General features: G+C 39.6%; 1 protein-coding gene across 1 annotated transcript in view; it reads left to right on the top strand.

The window, feature by feature from the left end:
- The window catches only part of Tmem236 (transmembrane protein 236), a 37,246-nt gene extending 20,186 nt beyond the window's left edge, over nucleotides 1–17,060 (top strand). The window contains exons 3-4 of the mRNA XM_042686215.1: nucleotides 301–445; nucleotides 16,002–17,060. Coding sequence (XP_042542149.1) covers nucleotides 301–445; nucleotides 16,002–16,570 — 714 coding nt within the window. The 3' untranslated portion in view covers nucleotides 16,571–17,060. The remainder of the gene's footprint in view (nucleotides 1–300; nucleotides 446–16,001) is intronic.
- The last annotated feature ends 221 nt before the right edge of the window (nucleotides 17,061–17,281 follow it).

Raw genomic sequence — 17,281 nt, 5'->3', positions numbered from 1 at the left:
TGCATAGGCAAAAATGTGGTGTCTTTGTCTTGTTTGGACTTCAGATGGATGCCTTCCAATATTTCACCATTAATGTGATGAACGCTTATGGAAGTTCATCTACTTAGGTGAATCCTTATTACATCCTTACAAAAGACTCAGTATTGTGAAGTTGAGAACCTAAAAAGCTACAAACCAAACTTTGATGTCTTTAATGAATGCACCTATAATTACATTAGAATTATATGCAGATCATTAAGATAAATTTTGAATGAACAAAGTATAATAATTTAATAAGTTTAAATGGTTCTCTACAAACAGGTTCAAAAGAATGTCAATGGCTCTACTGTGGACCTGCTGCCGGATTCCTTACCTGACCTGCCAGTTTCTCTGGTCATCTTATCCTTGATCCTTGTTGACATTATTGAAAAACTGAGGCTCTACCCTCTTAGAGGGAGCCAAAAGTGTAAGTATTCTTTTAAATATATTTTTAAAAGTTGCATATATCTTTCTACCTCTCTGTTGCCTGTTACCTGATGACAGGTTTCCTGATACCTTTTCTTAGGGTGAACATTGCTGATGGATCAAACATGAAGCTGTCCAGATATAACTGTTTCAAGTGTACTCTCATAACTATTCTTAATTACCTTTTGGTAGTACTGATAAATTAAGAAAGCTAACAAATACTGTCAGTAAATTCATTGCTTACCAAGTTATTTATCAGGTTGTTATTTTGGAAACCTACAAAGCTGCTTGGGGCGCTGCTATTGAAGCTGCTATTGAAGGGAAGAGAAGGTCTTTTGAGTGGAAGGAGGTTGAATTGGTGTCTCCAGAGGTCCACCCCCTCAACCAGATCAACACGATTCTTGTTTAGTCAGCAGTTCTTTTATGTAAGATTTCATCTGGAGCAAAGAAGGTTCTGTTTTGAAAACCATCAATCTAGGACTTCATTTAGAGCTGTAGACTGTACCTGGTTCTAGGACACTGTTAATGCTATCTCTCAGGCCCGGCTCCCTGGGAATGTGATGGCGCCCCCTAGAGCAAGAGCCAGCCTCTGTCTGGTCCCTGGTGCTCTGGGCTAATTCAGTTTTTAATTGTTCTGATGGGGTTCTAAGAAGTTCAAAGCACAGCGTGGATGAAAAACACAACCTTTTCAAAATTCTGTCTTTTAAAAAATTATTTTTTGGCAGTGCTTAGGTTTAAACTCAGGATCTCATACTTAAGTGCTGTGTCGCTTGAGCCAAGCCCCAGCTCTTTTATTGCTTTAATTTTCAGATAGGCTCTCATGATTTTTGCCTTGGATAGTCTCAGAAAATGGGATCCTCTTACTTTGTCTTCCAATGGACTGGGATTGTACATATGTATCAACTTTTAGTTGGTCATGGAGCTTGAACTCAGGGTCTGGGTGCTGTTCCCGAGCTTTTGTACTCAAGGCAACTGCTCTACCACTTTGAGGCACAGTTCCACTTCCAGTTTTGGGATGGGTAATTGGAGATAAGAGCCTCACACTTTCCTGCCCAGCCTGGATTTGAAGCAGGATCCTCAAATCTCAGCCTCCTGAGTTACTAAGATTACAGTTGTGAGCCACCAGCACTATTTATTTTGTGTGATAGGGACCAGGACCAACACAAAAAAAATCCTTTTTGTCTGGACTAGGTTCGAACTGCAGTGTTCCCAATCTCCACCTCCCAGATTAGCTGGGATTACAAGAATGCACTACCATGCATATCCCTCAATTCTCCGTTTGAATTATTTATTTCTGATGTTTTATTTTTCTAAAACAACACCGATACATTTTTTTAAAAACCTTATAAAATTACAGATAAAAAAGAAAGGGAGATCAACTGTAATCTTTCAAATGAGAGAATTTACAAGTGACACCATTTTGTATATTATTCAGTCAATAAAACTGATTTTTAAGCCAGGCACCAGTGGCTCACATTTGTAATCTTAGTTACTCAGGAAATAGATCTGAGAGGTTCGTGGTTCAAAGCCAGTCAGGATAGGAAAGTCTGTGAGACTCTTATCTCCAATTAACCAACCAAAAAGCCAGCCTTGAGGGGGAAAAAAGGCTCAAGAACAGGGTGTTGGCCCTTCCAGGACCAACACACACACACACACACACACACACACACACACACACACACACACACACAAATAAATAAATGAAAGCAAACTGGTTTTCAGGCTTTTTCTTAACCATATATGATGGGAATCATTCCTGTTATCATACCATTTGTGTTATTTTTATTGGTTGACTAGTATTTCATTATATCAACGAAATGATTTATTTGATTGAAATTTTATTGTTGACCAACTTCATTTGTTCTGCTGTTAGAAAAGCCAGGGATATGGTTGGAATAGGGGAGGCTCTGGGAGGGGAGAGAAGCCCTGAGTGGAGCATGCGTGTTTTATGTGTGGGTGGACATTATTTAAAGAGACCCTGTGTTGTTTTGGGGAAGCTAGAAACAACTCTGTGAAGCGATGGGCCGGACCATAGCTGGGGATGGAGAGAGTTAAGTGGTGCTGGATGAGAGCCGAATGATACCAGGATGGTGACTGCACAGTGTCCTCAGAAGACCCAGGGCATCTGCTGGTGCCAGACTTCTTAGCAACTGTGCTGCCAGAAGAAAGTAACTATTATGGGCTAGCTGCTCATGCAGAGAGATATAGAAGAGGGTCACCAGGGGATGGCAGGAATACTGCAAGATGGTAAGAGTAGGTTGACCGCAGGAGAGTTATGTGCAGTCAGAGCCCACTCTCCGGGGATGAGGTCAACAGGCTATTTGAGTGGAACACCTCAGCGCTCCACACAGGAGGTGGTTTCTTCTGTCGCTTCAGTGAGTGTGCCAGGTGTAGGGCTGGCAGGGTGAGGCTTTCAACTAAATCTGCTCACCAGGGCCCTGGGCCAGTTCCTTCTGTGCAGTCTCTTTAATACCCAGACATGTGGGCCAAGTGCAGAGGGATCTCAGCAGTATAGACCATTAGTTCCTCAGGCAGCATGGCTGGCTTAGGGTCTGCAGAAGATGTTACGGTTTCTGATAGGTATATTCACATGGCTTTCTCCGAAGAATGTTCCCATTTCTCCTCCCAACACGAATGTAAGATAGGACCCACTTTTCTTCCACCTTGTGATTTACTCCATTTTATCTTTATCAATTTCATAGTCAAAGACAGTATCTTATTACTTTCCCAATATGCTTTTTTTAAAAAAAGTAGTAGTTGCTTTAAATTTTTTTCATAGATTTAGTGGTGCTTTGTGCTTTTTGATTTTTTTTAAAGTTTTGGAGACAGGTCTCACTATGTCACATAGGCTGGCTTCAGGCTTGGGAACTGGATCATAGGCAGGTACCACCATGCCCAGCTTCCAGTATGTATTTCTTACAAAAATCAAATATTGTTTTTGATCCATTTTTCTATTGGTATATTTCTCCCCCTGCCTTAAAAAAAACTAGGGCTTCATTAGCTTTATATACATTAACGACTCTGGGTTTTGCTATGTCATAGATAGAGTATATGCTGTGGAGTTTATCAATTGCCTTCCAATTTTACTGTGGATTTGATATGGAGAATTTCTAATTTTGACATCATCCTGTGCATTTGTCCCTTATCCACTCTCTTTTTTATTACTGTAAGTGAAAATTATTATTTATTCTCTCAAGAAAGTTTAATGAAGAAAAGTTCAATTCCCTAAAGCACACAAATTGTTTAACTTATGAATACCCAATAAATTAAATATGATAGTCACCACACTAATTTACTTGAGCTGGCCAAATTTGTTGACTTTTGTCTCCATAGGATTTCTGTCCACTTTTTCTTGGAGTTATAATATATAGAAATCACTTACTAGATGGGGCTGGGAAGGTGGCTCAGTGGTAGAGCACTTGCCTTGCATGCCTGAGGTCCTGGAATCGATTCCTCAGCACCACATAAGCAAAAAGAAAAAAGCCAGAAGTGGCGCTGTGGCTCAAGTGGTAGAGTGCTAGCCTTGAGCTGAAGAGCTGAGGGATAGCGCCCAGGCCCAGAGTTCAGGCCCCACAACCAGACCTCCCCCCCAAAAAAGAAATCCTGAAAAAAATCACTTACTAGAGTACTTTAAATCTGTAAGTATACCATCACCCAAATGAACTGAAGTAGCATTTCTGGGATGGGACTTAGATATGTGTAGATTATTTTAAAAAAGAAGATCTTGGTAAAAGATTGTAATTTTATATCTGAAATGAAGAGCAGTGGCTCCCACTCATTTTTTTTTGTTTTGTTTTGTTGTTTTTTTTTTGGTCATGGGGCTTGAACTCTGGGCCTGGGCGCTGTCCCTCAGCTCTTCAGCTCAAGGCCAGCGCTCTACCACTTGAGCCACAGAACCACTGGCTCCCACTCCTGACTATACCTTTGTATCAACTAAGTTGTTTTTATAGTTTTTAAACATCCAGGTGGAACCCCCAGATCATCAAATCATGTTTGAAGAATGGGACTCAGGCACTGGTAACTTCAGGAGTGGGGAGAAAAGAAACGAGCAGTTGATACCCAATAATGCTCTGGTTTCATTGTTAAATAGGAGGCACATATTTTGCTGGTTAGAGTGGAGAAGTTGGAAGAGAAGCGTGAAGAGGGTGGGGTGAGGAATTGTGAGGACTGGGTATGACGTGGGCTAGAGGCAGAGTGGTAGGCTTATGAGCAATGTTGAGGGTACAGCGAAGAGTGGAGCCAGGGATTGAGTGAATCCAAGAATCCTTGGTATTCTCCAGTGATCTGGAGACATCAGAGCATGGATGGCAGGAAAAGCAAAACTGTAGATGGATGCAAATTTAGAAACATGCAGTGGTTGAAAGGAGAACAGAGGGGGAGGGACTCTTTTTTTTTTCTCCAGAATAAAATGGATGGCATTTTGAGTTCCTCTTTGTTTCTTTTTAAGAAATAGCTTATTGTACAATATGAGCCCAGGGTGAATTGGGTTTCCATAATGTGTTGTTTTGCAATGTGCTCCAGGACAAATATGAGGAACACTTTGTTCACCACCAGGCCCAGAAGGGAGATTATTTCCTTCCTTTCCCTCCCTTTGCTATGTAGAAGAAGGAAGTTTTGGGACTTAAACTTAGGGGACTTGAACCCCCTTGATCCACAGCTTCACTTCTGGCTTTTTGGTGCAGCTTTTTGGTGATTAATTGCAGAGCAGAGTCTTGTGGACTTTCTTGCTCAGGCTGGCTTCAAACTGCTATCCTTACCTATCAGCCTCCTGAATAGTTCATAGTTTTTAATAAAATACCAGTTGTCAGGATTAGATGGGCTGTGTGCCTTGGCCCAAGAACTACCCAGAGGTGGGTACTATGCCAGTGGACAAAGAGCAGAAGATGCTACCAAATATGAAAGTCTTCAGCTATGGCTCCATTTGATTGGGACAGCGATTTTCACCACGTGTTATCCGATTATTCATGTGTTATCAGATTATTCCTTTTCTCCTAAGCAGGCAAGAAAAAAAAAATGTAAATAGCTGAGCATGTGAAATGAGACAGGAGAATTATGGGTTTACTTTTGAAATGCATATTTTAGAGAGATTGAATAAGGGAAATACAAACAATGGGACCTGCATTTGCTTAGCACACCAAGCCTCACTTTGTACAGGATCATTCAGCCACACAAAGCTTTCCTCCACCCCAGTTTGAATGACAGGAGGAGATCACTAGCCTCTCAAGAGCAAAGTTATTCTTGTTTTAGATGGACAGGAGTTGGTTGCCAGCATAATGTGCAAGTACTCTTGGTCAGTTTGTTTCTGTTGATCTATGGGAACATCGTTCTGCTCAAGCTTTGCTTGCACTGCTCTTTTAGGACACCAGTCCCCCTGTTTCCGGGTATATGCATGGGCTCTTGGTGAGGTGGGGTAAGAGTTGCTTCCTATGAACTCACCATTTCTTGGAATCACACATCAGCCCTTTTATCTCCTTGCCCGGTGACCCCAGTGGTGCTTGAGAGGCTTCCACATGCTTTGATCCATGGCCACTGGGGCTTGTGCCATCTCTCTGCCTGGATCTGCTGGCTATGCAGGTGCCAGGCTAGGCTGGCACACTCTGATGGGCTTACTGCCATGTCACATCTCCTCTTACTCTTGAGCTATGCAGGCCCCTAAGCTGCGCTGCCAGGTTTTCCAGGGCTTGTTCATAGGATCGGTGCTATGGCCCAGGACTGGGGCCATGTGCAATCTGAGTGTTTGACCCTATGCAGGACACCAAAGTCCTTCTGCCTGCTGAATCTCAGGGGTGATGTTTGGCCAAGCTTGAATGCTTTGGTACCCTTGCCAGAGTGTCCTGAAAGACCCCAGGAAAGAAATTCCTCCTGTCTTCCCCTCCCCCCCCCCCCAGTAAATTTTCAGGGTGAGTCTGTTCTGTACCAATAGCAGGTACCCTACTAGCTGTCAGGGTAGTAATCATGAGTAAAGCCCAGCATAGACCCCCTTTCATGGAGCTCTAAGGTTCAGGGGGCATGGAAAGATGTTCCTACACTAGTGATTATGTGAGAGCAAAGCCAAGCGAGGGGAATGAGGCAGTGGATTCGGTTCCCTCCCATTTGTGCCAACTCGACACCAAGTTAGGGCTCAGACTGTGATTATGAGATGTAGCCTGTGTCTGAGCACTTAAGCCCATAAGCATTTATTTATAAAATACAGGAAATTCTAAATAGAAGTACGTCTACAGAAAATATTTCGATTAAGAATTTCTGTAATTTGTAAGTACTTAGCATTTGAGAACATTTGAGAGAGTAAGCTGGGGATGATGGCTCATGCCGATAATCCAGGTTACTTGAGGGAGAGTTTGGTAGTGTGAGGCCAGCAAAAAAAGTTATCAAGACCTCACCTCAACCAATAGCTGGGCATGATAGTGTACACTTGCTATCTCAGCTATGCAAGACACAGAATAGGAAGACTGTGGTCACAGCCAGGCCAGGCATAAATATAAGACCTTATCCCTCAAAAATAACTGAAACAAAAAGGGCTGGAGGCAAAGTTCAAGTGGTAGAGCTACCACCTAGCAAACTGAAGGCCCACAGTTATACAGTATGTAGCAATGATAATATTTTTTCATATTTTTCTGTTTACGTTTTACTGGAATACATTCTGTTTGTCTGTCTGTCTGAAGTACTGGGGTTTGAACAATAAGGTCCCAAGCTTCCTAGCAGGTGCAGGTGCTTAACACTTGAGCCACATCTCCAAACTTTTCTGCTCTGTATGATCTTGTGGCTCTCTTGTGGCTAGCTTTAGACTGTGATCCTTCTTCCTGTTGCCTCCTGAGTATCTGTTGTGTATGTGTGTGTGTGTTTGTGTGTGTGTGTGTGTGTGAAATGGATAGCAGTAAGGGAACTTGAAGAATTTAGCATTCATTATTTTGTATTTGATATGCTTCTGGTTGAACCTGCCTAGGAAGAGACATCATAAACAACAGAAATGTGTAATATCATGATTTTTCACTTCTACATATAGTAAATTATATCATACTCTCTAGTTAGCACATATATCCACTGTGGAGAAACAGCAAAACATTCCCAATAGAAAGCTGAAATTAGGTTAGAACATTTTCTCAGTCTTTGAAAGTAGAATAGTTTAAAATTCATGAGCAAGTTCTAGCGCTTCTTGCATTAGATGAGTCTCTAAATTAATGGTTGTGGGAAACCCTTCTTTAACCCTCTCCCCCTCCCGCTGTATGTTCAGACAAATAAGTTCTCCTAAAATCTTTAGATTGCATACAATCCAGAAATGACACATTTACTTGTTTTCAGATTTATGCAATGCATGGCATAAAACTGAAACTGAGTTCTAGAGTTTTTACATTTTCTGGATGTCAGTAGCGGATCTTTGGTATAACAAACTCACAAGAATGTATGTCTATGTGTACTTTTCCATGTCTATGTATACTTATCTTGAATGCATCAACATCATCATCATCGTCGTCGTCATCGTCATCATCATTTGATGAAACAGTCTTGAGACTCAGTACTATTATGGAGAGGTCAGTGTTTAACCACTGCTTCTCGGGGCAAGAGTATGAATGGGGGAAAGTGATTTGTACTGTTGCCAGTTCCACTGGTGTAAATTCTCCCACCGTGACCGATCCCAAGCCATCAAGGTAATGCAACTTAATGCGAAGATCTCTTTATTAACTGGAGTTAAGTTGTCTCCACATCTACAAATATTACTTCTGTGGGCTGACACTATTCTTGTGGTGTGGACAGGGAAATAGGAAAAACCAACTCGTGATCTTGTTAAGACACTAGTGTGACACTGTTTCTCAAACTTTTGGACATTTCCCCCTCCCCCAATATGTGCTGTGCTTGTGCAACAATGTAACCTTAGCCAATACTTAGCCATTTGTAATCACTCACTATTATCTATACTCAGTCATTTTAAAGCAGGCAATTATATTGCTACTTTGTATTTGTTTAACATATATATGACTCTTTGGGGTCAAGATAAATGTGTTAGGTGCTTTCTAGATACTCATTCCTTCTGCACAGCACCCATGTACAGCAAGCAGCCATTCTCTTTCATGGCATTTATGGCAAATTACTTGTCTTCCTTACCTCCGTAAGTATGTAGTATCAAAACAACACCATTAGAACATTCCCCTGCATACTGTATTCTAATTTATTGCCTCATTCCTTCTTATTCTCTACTAAAAGAATCATGATTAACAGTGTTTTGTATCTTTCGTTTGCTGTCTTAAATATTATTCTAAAAGGATCATTAATTTGCCTCTCTCAGATTCTTCTCTTCCCCCTTCACTGCCCACTCCTGCCCCCCGCCCAGTGTCATGTGTCATGAATTAATCATCATCTTAGTTTTCTTTAGAACATTTTATGTTCAGGAAAAATAGAATTTGGTTACTGCTATTCAAGAGTAGTCAGGCATCTGACTTTTTGAGAAATTTAGGAGTTGTCTTTAGTTCTTTAGAATGAAGTGAGCATCAGCTGCCCCCTCTGACCTTACTATGTCTTCATTGTCTTCTCTTTTCCTCTTTCTCTTCCTCAGACTTCTGAAAAGGCTTTCCATCATACATAAATGAAGTCTAAAATGTTTATCTGGTCCCCAAAGGCTCTAGTTAATCTATCTCCAACAGATACAGTGTTGAAGGCTTTGGGAGTCAAGTTCTGTTTTTTCTACTTACTAGCACTGTGACCTTGGCAACAGTTCTTAATCTTCTGTTCCTCAGTTTACTGATTATCAGAATGGGAACATATAATGTTACAGGCATCCTAGTATTTCTAGAAATTTTATACATATGAAAGTTTTAGAACAGGAACTGATACATAGAAACAACATAGTAAATGTCAATTCCTTTCTCCTCACCTCCTTAACTGCTCCTCAGAGTCTCTCAACTCTAAGCTAGCTAGGAGTGCAAGTCCCTTTCCATTGGTCACTGAATTAATTCCTACTTGTGCTTAATTACCACACCTCAGATGTGACTCCTAAGACTCCCTGGGTTAATTTGGATTTCCTGGGACAGTGAAATGAGTTACTAACTTACTGACCACCCAGCGCACCACTCTGCACCTCTGAATCCAACCAAGTGTGGAACAAAGATATTTGAAAAAAAAAAAGCAAGAAACAGCATTGAATCTGAACTGAATACATACAGACTTTTCTTGTTATTCTGACAATCCAGCATAATATGCTATGCATAACATTTCTACTGCGCTAAGCATTGTGAGTAATCTGGAGATGATACACAGGACGAAGGCAGATGGGTATACTTTACATGCAAATACTACATCGCTTCTTATAAGGGACTTGAGTATCCCTGGATTTGGGTTCCCTTGGGCATTCCAGATACTAATCCCAAGAGGGCTGATGGTGCTTTGCCTTTGAAGTGCTACCACCATTTATTATTCTAGCCACACTGGTGTGAATATAGGAGACGAAGAGTCACCACCAAGATGGGGCCTGTTTTCATTCTATTTGCTACAACATTGGCTGAAGTCTAGTTTAGGGAGGTGATGTGTAGTACTACATTTGTCTGCTTCTAACAGACAGTGGTATGTGTGTGTATGGGGAGGGGTAACTTACTTTATTCCTGGTATGTTTTTACATGACTTTTTTTGTAGCTCCCCTTTCTTTCTTCATTTTATTTAGATAATGTACTTTCTTGGTAAGAGGAGTGCATGTTGCCTATAAAGTGCCTTGGTACTGACTTGTTGTGTTATATTTTCTCCAGGAAAGCTATCAAAAACTTCGGGGGAACTAATTGTAGGTAGAAATAAATGAACAGAACTATAGCAAAATGGGTAGAAGTTACCTACTTAGCCATTTGTTATCAAAATAAGGTTTTTTTTCCCTCCCTCCCCCCTCTTTCTTCCTTTTCTTTCCTTTTATCCTTTCTTTCCTCTCTTTCCTTCCTTTATTTATTTTTTTCTTGTACTTGGGACTGAACTGAAGGCCTCCCCTGATCTACCACTTGACCCATATTTCTAGCTCCTTTCACCATAATTATATATAATATGAATAACATATATAGCATAGTATATCATATTTTAGTATCAAATCACATTATCTTATATAATATACAATTATATTATGTAATATATAATCTCACAATATTTATAATTATATAATATGTTGTATATTATATTCCACATATATTTAAGTATATATATTATATATTTTTTTTCAGAGGCTGGAGACTGCATTTCATTCAATGTCATGTCATCAGCATCTGGCATGATATCTGCACACAGGTCTTGATAAACATTGATTGACATAGTTAATAGAGTATAAAAGTCTTATAAATACAAATGTTAATTTTCTCCAAACAAGAGTTCTTCTATTTCTCTAACTGAAAAGGGAGTTTGTCATCTCCTGGCATTCTGGTATATTACAGGAGGAACTGTGCTTCCTGCTGTCAGGTGAGAATTGGTGTCAGGGGAATTGAGTAATAGAGGTAACCCCTCCCCAGGCGGTACTGGAATGGAATATTGGTGCTATGGAAGAGGTGTTGTAAAGCCACAACCAGTACTATCATTTTTGCAGAACAAGCTTTCAAACTGTGAAGCAACAGGATTAACAGCAGTCTATTAATCTTCTTGCTCACTAGTGAATCACTTATAGACAAGAGCCACAAATGGAAGCAATCTGCAATCCTCAAAGAAGCACCAAGGAGACACCTGCATGTTAATTCTCAGTCTTGAATTTAGGTACAACATGTCATATTTAATTTAATATTCAGTTTTTAAACACAATTTGAATTCATTATTCTTAGGTAGAGTCTTTCTGACTTTGCCCAGGCCATCCTTGGACTTTGATTCTCCTATTTCTACATCCTGAGAATCTGGGATTACAAAGTGAGACACTCAAGCCTAGTCCCAATGTTTGCTTAATTATTTATTTAATTAATTATTTAATTAAGCAAACAGTTAACAAGAAAGGTGTTTCATTCAATAGCACAGCTCTGGGAATGATACAGAATGCTGCTATTTTTTTTTTTTTTTGTATCACAGCATGGTGAGTCATTCTGGGAAGTGAATAGATTGTTCTCTCTCTCTGTGGATTGTTTTACACAAATGGAGCAATTAACAACTAACCAAAGTACTGTCTTGATTGGGAAACTCATCATGGAACCAAAGGGAACAGTATTTAATACAAGATATTTGCATGTGCTGGTCCCTTCCAATAACCAACATATTTGATGGTTTCTTTAACTCTCCTCTGCCCTTCCTCCACTCCTCAAGCCAGCAGAGTTTTCCAGTTCATGGCTGTGGTCCTGCTCACTGGAAAGAAAAGACAGATGAGTCCTACTACCCTCAAAACAAAACCAATCCTGCTAAACTGGGGAGACATACAAAATTGCCAGCCAAATCAACCAAAGGCACATGGGTTGGGAACTCATATCCCATCAAAATAATCTCTGGCCATAAAATAAATGCAAATTAAAGCAACATTGAGATTCCACCTAACCCTAGTTAGAATGGCCATTGTCAAGAAAAAGATGCTCGTGGGGATGTGGGCCAAAATGGAAGGCTAGCTATTACAGTGTTGGTGGAAATGTAAACTAGTTCAACCTCTTTGGAAAGCAGTATGGAGGTTCCTCAAAAGTCTAAACATAGAGCTTTCCTATGACTCAGCAATTCCACTCCTGGGCCTTTATTCAATAGGCCACAAAAAAAGGCTACACTAACGCTATACCAGCACAACCATGTTCATTGCAGCATTGTTTATTATAGTCAAGATATAGAATCAACTCAAATGCCCCTCAATGGATGAATGGATCAAGAAAATATGGTATATATGCATCATGAAGTTCTATGCTTCCATCAGAAAGAATGACATTGCCCATTCATAAGAAAATGGAAAGGCTTGGAAAAAATTATATTAAGCAAAGTCAGACCCAAAGAAACATAGGTTGCATTATCTCTATTTGTGGTAACTAGACTGTACCTATAAATCTACAAGTAAACACACTGGATGGTAAAAGACAAAAAAATACACGTGGATATGATACATTGTGGAAGAAATAACTGTATTGTCAAAGCTCATAGAACTAATAAATGTTATAGACCATGATAGACAATTTGCCCCATGAAAGTTAGAATGTGTGACTTTAACTAAGCATCACTATCCCACAATACTGTGAAAATTGGGAAATTATGTAATCACTTAATCACAATAAAGAATTTGAAAAGAAAAAAATATATATACAGGTCTCTAGACAGTCACACAGTGAGACCAAAGGAGGATATTCTTAGGAGAGGATCATAAAGGCTCAATAACTATATTCATATGATTATATAGAATGATATTTATTGAAATGAACTCCAAAAAATGAGAACAAGAGGTTTTTTTCTTTATTGTTGTTTCTGTTTTGTTTATCTTTAGTCTTGTTTGTTAGTTTGTCTGTCTTTAGGAGGGTAAGAAAGGGCACAGAAATGGTGGGACAAAGGGAGACAAATGTAGCAGTGATACTAGACATTATGCTGAAAATGAACTATACAACTTGTGGATGGGGCTGGGAGGTAAAAAGTGGAAGAAAGTGAAGGAAAAGGTGACATTGTCCAAAAAGAAACGTGCTCATTACCTAACGTATGTAACTGTAATCTCCCTGTACATCACCTTGGAATAACAATTTTAAAACATCAAATTTGAGATAATAATTCATTGCTCAGATAATATAACTCTCACTGACTGTGTAGAAAATGTCAATGAATCACTTCTTAGATGGCCACTTCCTGGCCTTGAAACAGTGCTGAATTTGCAGTCATCTTTCAGGAACTGCCTGATACGCTGTGTTCTCATAGTTGGCAAAGGGAGTTTGATTTTCATTCACATAGCTTTTTCTACTAAGAGAGGGAAGGAAAGTTCTGTAGACCATAGCATACTTTTTATTTTTTTTATTGTGAAAATACTGTACAGAGGGGTTACAATTACATGGGCAAGATAATGAGTACATTTCTTATCAAGCATTGTAGCCTCTTCCTTTGTTTCCCCTTCCCATTCCTTCCCATACCCCCCCTGCCCCCACAATTCCCCCCCTCCCCCTGCCAAAGTTGTAAAGTTCGTTTTTCGTCGTAAGGATTTGTACGTCTCATTGTTGCAATGGGTCCTCCTGTATCCCTGTTTTAACGATTTGTTTTTTCCCTTCCCCTCCACATATACCAACATCATATATAGTGAAAGCAGAGGTTATACCATGGGGGAGGGACATGCAAAGCAACAAAGACATAATCTTATAAATATGTTAGAAATAATCGCATGAAAGATCTCTCTCTCTCTCTCTCTCTCTCTCTCTCTCTCTCTCTCTCTCTCTCTTTGTCAGTCATGAAGCTTGAGCTCAGACCTAGGAGTTGTCCCTGAGCAATTCAGCTCAAGCATAGCATACTTTTAAAAAAGATTTCTTCCTCCTCCTTTTAATAACTTTCGGTATATATATTTCTGTCTTCTTTGACTGTTGCATTAGAATAAGACCCACACAAATTACCATGACTTCTAAAGTAAAGATGTTTCTAAGGGTTAGGAGCCATAGTATTTTCTTATGAATGATTCAAACCAGAAGTAATGTCTCATTAAGTCAGAACTTAATTCTTTTTTAGTTTATAAAGGTACTCAGTTCACGTTTATTTATTTATTTACTTATCTTGACTGAACTCAGGGCACAGCACCTCCTAAGTAGGTTCTCTTAACACAGAGTCATGCCTGCAGCCCTGCTATTTGTTGGTTATTTTCATATACAATCTTGTTTCCTGTTGAGGGAGTGTCTGAGAAATGTCCACCAATGTTACACTTCTGGATAGCCAAGATAACAGAAATGCCACCATATCTAGCTCTTTGTTAAGAAAAGGGAGTCTCATGAAGTATTTTTCTGTCTGCACTGTCCTGAAATTTCTGATACAATATTACTGCTCTTCAAGTAGCTAGGATTACAGGTGTGAACTACTAGGACCTGGCTAAGCTTAATTTTAAAAAATAGCTAATGATTGGTAAAACAACATAGTCTTATTGTATAACCGAGCATTTGATCGATTAGTCATTAATCAAAATATATTTTAAATATTTTCACTTTCAGCTCAATATAGTTCAACACATTTTTATTGACTGTCATTTTGACCTTTAGAACTATTTTATCCGATGACTCTCTAAGTTCTGTCTTATCAGATAATATGGAGGCTCAGCATGTTTGCTGAATAAACTTAGTTAAGGCCAATAAATTCTTAGCAACAGAAATAGTGTATAAGAGGGCAAATGTTTGAAAAAGAAAGCTGTTACTTTCATATATAAAAATAATGCCCATGTAGCTCAATGTGGCACTTTCCTGACCTGTGCAAAGCCCCAATGTCCATCTCTAGCAAGAAACCCACCAGCACCACTAACAAAAAGTGATATTAATACTATGTATTTGTGAGTCCCTTCATAATCCCCAATCTCAGCATACTCAAAGACACACACACAACACACACACACACACACTATATAAACACAGCAATGCCTTACATCAGATGCCCCCCATGGTCGGATGATTGGTGTGTTGCCAATGTAGTCTGATGGCTGGGTACAGGTGCTTTATACTAATCAGTCCTACTGATCAGCTTTACAAATCTTGAATTCAGCCTGTTGCTCCTCCCTGTGAAACCTCGAGAGGTCAAATAGGCTCCCTGCCCCTTAACACCAAACTCTCCACGCAGAGAAGTGGTGTGTGGTGATCCCCATGACAAAAATGATGACGTTGGACTAGTGAACTGTTAGACTCATTTAATTTTATGATACTCCTATGATTTATAATTAGCTCATGATATCTTCTTGCCTTTAGGTAATAGCAGCTGTAAAATCAAGGGTTTGTCAGCTGGAGTCAACCAGATCTAGGTGTGAGTTCCCCCTCTATCCATTCCTAACTCTGTATTCAATCCAAGAATCATTAATTCCATGGGCCTCAGGTTGCTTAATATGTCTGGAGGACAAACAAAATAATGCCTGAAGTAGTGCTTAGCTCAGTACCCCGTAGTGGCCTTTATGATAAAATGGTAAACATGACTCAGGATCCATATCTATGAAATACCTAGGCACTGAGAACCTTCTCCACACAAAGCAACTTTAGTAAGGCTTCCCTGAGAAGGAGGAGTATGTTACAGAGACGGTGATGATCAAGAAGCATGGTGCACACAAATAGAATTTCTGAAAGGAAAAGGAAGGACCTCCTCCACTTCTGCATTTTTTTCAGTGTTTGGTTATTTTTCCATGTGCCTCCAATAGAAAACAGGTACAGTTTTATTTTGATCTCAAGTTTGGATTTTATGTTGTAACAGTATGCATGTATGTGTGTGCCTACCTATCATCTATTCTCTGTCATCTATCTATGTATTTGTCTATCTAGTTTCTTTGTTTTTAATACAGGGTCTCACTGTGCAGCCCATGCTTGTCTCAAACTCACAGTCTTCCTGCCTCAGTTGTTTGAGTGCTGCCATTACAGGTGTATGGTACTGTACCTGGCTTAATAACATTTAAATGAATGAATATTGCATTTTACACATTAACACACGAATGAATCGATTTATTGCAGGTTCTGAAGATGCATACATCCATACGAGTTCTTTGCAACAGATAAAGACTGTGACGGATCAAGTGAGGCAAAATGAAGAGAACCCAGCGCCTTCCCAGGCAGCCAAGACCACCCCTGAGGTGCGGCCACAGAGCCGGGCTCATGTACTAACAGGACCCCGGGAGCCCTACTTTCACTCTGGAGTTCTGAGGACGATATCACAGAGAGATGTCCGTGCAGATATATTCCTGTGGAGCTTTCTGCTGTGGTCTGACACTATAGAAATGGTGCGCGTGGCTGGTCACCCTGCTGTGTACAAGTCAGGCTGGCTGTACCCAGTCTACATATTCAGTTTTATTTCTCTCCTTCGAATAATATTCACTCCCCAGAACCCCCTTCTGAGCACTTCAGGCATACTCCTGCAGGATTTGCCCTTTGTGTTTGTTAGGCTTAGTTTAATCATCGTCCTGGGGACAATCACACCTATTTTAGGACTTTGTAAAAATGTGTTAGTGACATTCTCATATGTTTACTTCAATTATCTAACGAAGCTCAGGCCTTTCTCTTCCTTTGAAATATCTCCATTTTAAGAGGAAAACTTTCAAGATTAGAAGACCTCTTTGCTATGCCTATATGCACATTTGTAATCTTTTTACTGAGACATGAACGTTTGCATTATATAAAGAATGAAAAATAGGTGGAAGAGAAAAAATATTTTTTTAAACTAGCTTATCTGTTTATCTGTTTTTATATGGACCAATGGTGCTAGATTTCAGTAAAGTCGTATTTTTACCAATTGGCCTCCATGGGCCGCTAGAACATGTTAGAAGTTGCATCTTAATTAATTGATTTTAATGAGTTACATTACTGAATTTTTTCCTACAACATTTTAAAGTCTTTTTAAAAAATGGGAGCATGGTTTTATTTCCATGTTAGCTAAAAAGTAAGATTTTATACATGATATATATAAATATGAGCATAGGATGAACTGATTAAAATTGGTTTTAAGATAGATCCCATAAAGTGAATGAGTAAATGTTAGATTATACTTATTTAAAAATCTGAAAGCTGAGCTGGGGGGTAGGGGGTCACACTGTAATCCTAGCAACTCAGGAGGCTCATAGCAGAGGATCACAATTTGAAGGAAGCCCAGGCAGGCAAGTCTATAAGATTTATCTCCAGTTAATCACCAAAAGGTAGGAGAGCTATGGCTCAAGTGGAAGAGCATCAGCCTTTGAGCAAAATGCTAAGGGGACAGTGTTTAGGCCCTGAGTTCAAACCCCAGTACTGACACACATGTG

This window comes from Dipodomys spectabilis, unplaced genomic scaffold (assembly GCF_019054845.1).
Source record: "Dipodomys spectabilis isolate Male_0828 unplaced genomic scaffold, ASM1905484v1 ptg000096l, whole genome shotgun sequence".
Classification (NCBI taxonomy): Eukaryota; Metazoa; Chordata; class Mammalia; order Rodentia; family Heteromyidae; genus Dipodomys; species Dipodomys spectabilis.
This window is presented reverse-complemented; position numbering and strand designations above follow the sequence as displayed.